The 7,137-nt window shown below is 32.0% G+C and overlaps 1 protein-coding gene across 1 annotated transcript in view; it reads right to left on the reverse strand.

Moving 5' to 3' along the window:
• The window catches only part of LOC144848938 (uncharacterized), a 42,163-nt gene extending 35,744 nt beyond the window's left edge, over window positions 1–6,419 (reverse strand). The window contains exons 1-7 of the mRNA XM_078705889.1: window positions 6,310–6,419; window positions 4,708–4,791; window positions 3,978–4,091; window positions 1,105–1,245; window positions 801–981; window positions 494–547; window positions 193–268 (exon numbers count right to left, since the gene is read on the reverse strand). Of these exons, the coding sequence (XP_078562015.1) occupies window positions 193–268; window positions 494–547; window positions 801–981; window positions 1,105–1,245; window positions 3,978–4,091; window positions 4,708–4,791; window positions 6,310–6,312 (653 nt within the window). The 5' untranslated portion in view covers window positions 6,313–6,419. The remainder of the gene's footprint in view (window positions 1–192; window positions 269–493; window positions 548–800; window positions 982–1,104; window positions 1,246–3,977; window positions 4,092–4,707; window positions 4,792–6,309) is intronic.
• Between the last annotated feature and the right edge of the window lie 718 nt (window positions 6,420–7,137).

Genomic DNA, 7,137 nt, shown 5'->3' on the forward strand with positions numbered 1-7,137 from the left:
CACATAACATACACATAGAACGAGTTTTGAGCATACCTACTCTAGAAAAGTGCAAGCTTCTTAATTTTTGGTACATTTCTAACATATTTAATACATCGCATGCTTTTACATTTTCGTTCTGTTTTCTGGCGTATGTGACGTCATGTGCAAATGATCTATTCTTTCAATTATAAGGTATTGAAAAAATCTTACCATTGTTGAAACAACACAAAGGTATCTCTTTCAAGTGATGGCTGCTCAGAAAAGATCTTTTTACGTAAAACATGACCTACAGAACATAGTAAAATTGAATTTAAAATGAACTCATTTAACAGGCTATTCTAACAGTATTTGAATGCATTACAATGTTATATTACATAGCATATGTAAAATATGAGAACCCTAGGCTACTAGGCTAGCCTCCTTTCCCTCCTTGCCCAATAATATGTTTTAAGTCAAAGCATTTTACCAAAATATACTGATCTACATCATGATTAATAAAGAAAACATTTACCTTTTGGGTAGCAGGAATCAAGTTCAAAACACTTAGCAATGTAGTATAAACAGCCTGCTCATTAAGATAAGATACACAATTTTATACAATAATTACAATGAAAGAACTTTAAAAAAGAGAACAATGAACAAATATTGTTATGTTATTGCTGGTAAAAATGTCTTTATCTGAATACAATTTCAATCATTTTGGATTGAGAGAGTTGATTTGATTGATCGAAACTATTTATTAAAATTAATTCAACAAAGGCAAAGCATCTCAGTTGAATAAGTGTTGAAACAAAACAGAACCACATAAATTCGCTTACCTGGGTAGTCACACAAAGCATATAAAACAGTACATAGACTGTCAAGACTAGGCCAGTGCTTTGGGTTACATTGGTAGGCTTGTTCAAAGGCTATTCTAGCCAGAGGAATATGTACCAACTCTAAGGCTAAATTGCCTATTTTATACCACAAAGATACATCAGTTGAATCAATGTTAATAGCCTACAAAAAAAATCAAAGTGACATTTTTACACTGCTTGCACTATCTATATATAATTCTGGATCATTGTTTTGTGGACCAATGTTGGCAGTTGTAGAAGGGGTATAAAAAAATACTTGTCTCACCTCAAGGTAAAATTCCATTGCTGTCTTTTTATCTGTTTTCTGAGATGCCAAGCTTGCTAAATTCTTGTAAGTAGAATACTTGAGCATGAACCCAGGTTGATGAAGTATCTGCTCAGGGTTGCTGTCTTCATGTGCTACTGCCTAGTGTAACAATGTTTTGTTATATTAAAATGTGTTTTGTGTTATTACCACCACAATTTCAATAAGCACCTCACATATAAAAGAAATTATTAAATACTTAGAAGCATTAAAGATATATTGTGCCTCTGAAAAAATAATTTGTTTGTTGAATATGCCATTTTAATGTCACATGTTCACTTTGATTTATTTACCTGAAAAAACTTTAATTCAAAGCAGAAAATAGTCAGATTGACTAGAAGTCAATGGGGTTTTGGTTGAATTCAACTGTTAATTTTGTCTTTTTATAAATTACAAACTTTTTTTTATTTTTTTTCTACGAAAATGATTAAATTTATTAAAACTGAAAAATGACCTATTCAAAGTCTTTTTTTATTATATTTCATTTGTCATGCTTTTGGGGGACAATACATCTTTTAGATAATTTAGGACTTTTTAAATACTACCTGAACTCCACTAAAATAATCACTGTAGTAAGTGAAATTGTTGAATATAAGCTGAACAACAGGAACAGTTATTTTAATTGTAATATTTAACATCTTTAGCTTTAGAGTGGGAACACCAAAAAAGTTACCAGATATTATATGCTTTAAAAAATCATTTTTATAGTCACATTTATACAGGGAATTAAATCAAATAATTTTGTTAACAACTGATTTATTTATTTGTAGGTTTTGTAAAGTAGAGAGAGGACACAACCAACAACTAAACAAGATTATGTTTCAGTCAGCTTCATATAATTGTTCATCTGGACTGTTATATACAGCATTACAAAATATTACAAGTTTTTCAGAAAATCAGCATTAATATATAAGCCTAAGAAGACTCTTGGATTTTTAGATAAAAACTATACTAAACATTTCTGTTATATAATATTGAAGAAAATGGGACACAGTGGATCAAAAGAAAATAAGCCTATAACATTGAAGAATGGAAAAGCTGGAGGGAAAAATGGTATTAAAAGAAGAACAAAGAAAAAGGTAAACATGTTTAAAATATATTTCTGTGCATGTTTAACATGTGATTCTAAACTTATGCACCTATTTTTTTTTAAACTACTTTTCTAATTAGCAGTACTGTATTAAACATTTTAGCCCCTTGCAACAGCACGTATAATAAAAGAAGAAATAGTTCTGGTGGATATTCATATCGTCTATAGCAAATTGAATATGTTAAAAGATATTATAGTTTAGGATTATTATTTATTTATTAGGATCAATATTAATATTATAATCTTCTTATCTAATGTTATATTAATGTAGTATTATGAGTTTTACAAAGAATCACTTGCATTGTCACATCACACACACACATGAGTCATCAATGTCTACAGTAAAAACTGTTACAGGAAGAACAGCAAACAAAATAAATTAAAACCAACTGCCAGTGCTTTTTTCTTTATTTATAAATTATAGCAGAATTGTTTGTGCTGTTACCTTATTGTATTATTTCATTTAATTAAACTATAACTATTGTAAACTGGTTCTTTTAAAGTATTGGAATATTTGAATCCCTTGTTATTTGAATTACCACAATCATCAAGCAGTTTATTCACTACTGTAGTCTCATTTTCTTTTCTCTTATTTTTAGATTTTACTAATTAATTGAATTACTCAGTATTTAGTGATTATACACAATTCATGAATGAAATGCAACAATTTGTACTGAAGTCATTTTAATATTTAGTTTTACTGCATGAATTTGGTTTTAAAATAATAAACATTAAACCATTTTGACATGTATAAAATAAATAAGCATCAAAACTCAAGTTGACTTGGACCCTGATGATGAAAGCAGCATTTTGAAAACAAATACCACTGACAAAGTCTTTGGTAATTTGGGGGATCATATTAGATAAGATAAATTTGATATTATACAGTTTTTACACAGGCCTTGTCAAGTTGGGAGGGTGGCCTTATTTTCTTAAAAAGCATTTGCAATTTCATTTGACTGAGGATATGTTCAGACTCATAGTATTAAGCATGGCATACATATTTTATAGACTAGACCGAAGATTAGCATTAGACAACCCTTACCCATAGCATGTGATGTTAATAAAGATAGCATCACAGGGCATATTTACAAACGTTAATCCATAATGCACAGTAATTTTGACCTTCAGTGAATGAAAAGACTTGACCCAGATTAGCAGGCCAACAACATACCTGTACCCAAGGTTTGACAGTAAATTTAAGCTTTGTCTACACTATCAAACTAGTTTGACAAACAAATTTGTGCCCAAATATGGTAGTGATATGCCCAAATATGGTAGTGATATCACATTATTATGTCCATATATGGGAACATCATATTTTTGGTCACATAAAGTTTGATAATGTAGACAGAACTTTAGTTAAACGTCAAATGTATTTTCAGTTTTCAATTTTAATACTGTACAACAACGGTATAGTTAGCGTCGGCGATATGATTTCCATAAATTATCATATAAAGGAAAATTTATCATCTTAGTAATTACTGTTTAAAATTACTTCTTCTGCAAGTAGAAAAAAACCCCAGTAGATTTGAAGGTATCATTGTATAAATTAAACATCTGTAAACTACTATCTAAGATTTAAACTTTCATACATTTATCATGAACATATACATTTCTGCTTGGAACTGATGATCAGAGCGTTTTAAACACAAGACACTGAATGTTACTCCGTGAATGTGAACATACCTGTCATGACTTTTAAACACAAAAAGTGACTAATACAATCACTTAGTTAGGATACCTTTTTTAATAGGCTTGTGTTGAGTAACTTTTTGTAGTGAAGTTCTGCTTCTTCATGCAAGTTTGCACGTTGTAACTCCAGTGCTTTATTGTACAGGGCATATGCTTCAGCTTCCTGTCAAAAACCACACATGTAAACAAATCAATAATTTAATACAAAATAATTTGTAGCAAAGAAGCTTTAAAGCATTTAAAGGTTGGATTTAAGAATTAAATTTATAACATAATGAATTGGGCATAACTTGTAAAAAAACATACATCATGGTTACTGAAAATGTTGCCATATTAAAATATGGGTCGGATCCAATACAAAAATGACATAATTTCATGAAAGATTTTTATATTATAAACAGGTATTCATTTCTATGTTTTATTTATAGTTTATGTTTAATTCAATTCATGTCAAAGTTAATACAACAATTTTCAGTCTTTTGGGTCTCCACTAAATATGTTTAAATAGAATCCGAGGTTTTTATTATTATATTATTATTTATATATGTAAATAATTCAAAGCTGATCCTACCAATCATGACAAACATAGATACTATAGGATTGGGCATAATTTTGCGTCTTTAAACCAAGGAATGACCTGGTTTAATGTCTTTAAAGTAATATGCATTAGTTTTGCAAAATGTCAACAATTGTAGGGAAAGTGTCTGTAAACATCTGAAAGGAAAATAATGAATAGCTATGAGTAGGAAGCACGTAATCAGTGCTGCTGGTACACATACCTGTGCTTCTTTGGTAGTTGTCTCTATCACTGGCTCAGACTCAGATTCATTGCCTGAATCATCATTTAAGGCAGCTATGTGAATCTAAACAAAAATATATTGTGAAATTAGTTTTATTTCATAAGCATCCAACAGCGAGCAACTTTTCAATTACAGGATGGATGAACCATTTCATAATTATATTTTATAATTATAATTAATATCTTCAAAGAAAACTGGAATTTCAGTTATAATCTATACTTTTTAGCTAGAAATATTTGTGCACAAAATGTATCTGTCAACATTTACACATTAGAAAGATGCCTAAGTCATTCCTGTACAGTAATTGTACAGGATGTACTTCTAGATAATGGTTGAATTTTCTGAGAAAGCATCTTAACATAACAGACTAGCCTTGTATTTTCCTAAATTGTACTCATTGATTTTAAATATTGTTAGTGAAAAAAGATATTATGGTACAAACATTTAATGTCTAGCAATTGGTTGAACATGATAAGTGAAGAGATTCTACTTTAGTAATTGTTAGCGCAATGGTAAAATAAAAATGTACTACTACTAAATGTATAAAATAAGCTATGTGGTAGGTCTGCTATGGTCTGCTACAGGAGCCCCATTCTCCAGTAATCGAGTCGAGTTTTAGGTACTATCAAAAGATCAATTAAATATAAATCAGTTGAAAATTAAATCGCTTTATATTGGTTTTAGTCAGGCCTCATCTTGAATTTGCAGTCAGGCATGGTCTCCTCAGCTAAGGAAAGATATTCACCTAGTTTGCATGGCATGTCCTATGTAGAAAGGTTAAACATTTTTAATTTAACAACCTAGAAGAAAGGTGACATAGAGGGGACATGATTTAAACATACAATATTCTTCTTTCTAACAAGGCCATTGATACTGATTTACTTTTTCATAAGTCTGAATATACAGCCACTAGGGGTCATAAACAAAGAAAAAGAAATAATGCTCGATTAAATTGCCGTAGTCATTGTTTTACCCAACGAGTACCAGTACAGTAGAAGTCGACACAACCATAATATATAGGAGACGAGGGGGGCTAATAGAGGGCCACGACCAGCCCACCTGCCTCTTGCACCACTCATTTAGAGTGGTGTACGGTACTACATGGCGGGGCTTCCTCTTTTTATTACCTACACGTTCTGTATTTTGTGTTCAAATTGCACAAGCATATCAATTGCGTAATTTAAATTTTTACGAACTATTTTAATGTTTAGGGGCGACTTTGCCATGGGGCAACTTTGTGTTGGGCCGACTTTGCATTGGGCCGACTTTGCGATGGGGCGACTTTTTTTGCGATGGGGTGACTTTGCGATAGCCTGATAGGGCGACTGTGTCGGGGCGACTTTGCGATGGGGCGACTTTGTGAGGGCCGACTCACAAAGTCTAGCCTAGCCTAGTGGGCCTAGGCTAGCCTAGTTAGTAGTAGGCCTAGGCCTAGTAGTAGTACTAGGCCTTATAGGCTAGGCCTAGCCTAGAGTAGCTAGTAAGGCCTAGGCCTAGGATAGGCCTAGCTAGTAGCAACAAACATTATTGTTTCAATCATATATTTAATATTATGATAAAAAAAAACATTTGAAGCTTTACCATTCTGACCAAGAAAAATATACTTCTTCACAGAAAAATTATTCTCAGATTCATATCATATAGGCCTGCCTAGGCCTAGTTAGGCCTCCTAGAGGGATGTTTTCCTTCGTGTGTTGTTTTGTTAAATTTGTTATTATGAGCTCGCCATCTTTGATTCCCCCACGCGCGCTATTATAAAGAGGGCGTGATTTAAAAAAAAGTATCCTGCTAACAAAATAAACTGGCGATACGACTCACTTTTTTAATCAAGTTTGTGCCCTGTAAATTATTTCCTATAAATTCCCAAAATAAATGCAAAAGTTTTAGGTGGGTATATATCAATGTAGCATAAAAAATTGCACACAATTCAACATAAAAAAACAAATCATTATTTTAGGTTAGGATCAACACATTATTTTATTTATTACTTTGGTGCAACTCAGACAGACAGTAAAACATTCATTCCAAAAAATTAATAGAAAAAAAGGAAATACATTTCTGTCGGGTAGGAAGGGGCGATATTTTTGTATATGCCCTAAATGACCGGATTGGTTCTGGTTGGGAAGGTTAACTACATTTGAAAACCGCGGTACCAACCGGACCATTTAGGCCTACCGTAGGCCTAATTTGTCTTAAAAATCAACTTAAGTGAGCCGCCCGTTATTCTCATGAACGGACAAAACATTCTTTTGTGAAAAATACAAGAGAGCCTGAAGATGGTATTCTACGATATGGCACACTCCGTTTGAGAGGAATATTTAAAAAGTAGGGCATCCTGTGTCTTGCCATGGTGGACACTTTTATTTACGAAGAATATGATCTGCAAAATACATTGGCGGAGGACTTGGA

The sequence above is a fragment of the Antedon bifida genome, chromosome 7 (genome assembly GCF_963402885.1).
Source record: "Antedon bifida chromosome 7, ecAntBifi1.1, whole genome shotgun sequence".
NCBI classification, from domain to species: Eukaryota; Metazoa; Echinodermata; class Crinoidea; order Comatulida; family Antedonidae; genus Antedon; species Antedon bifida.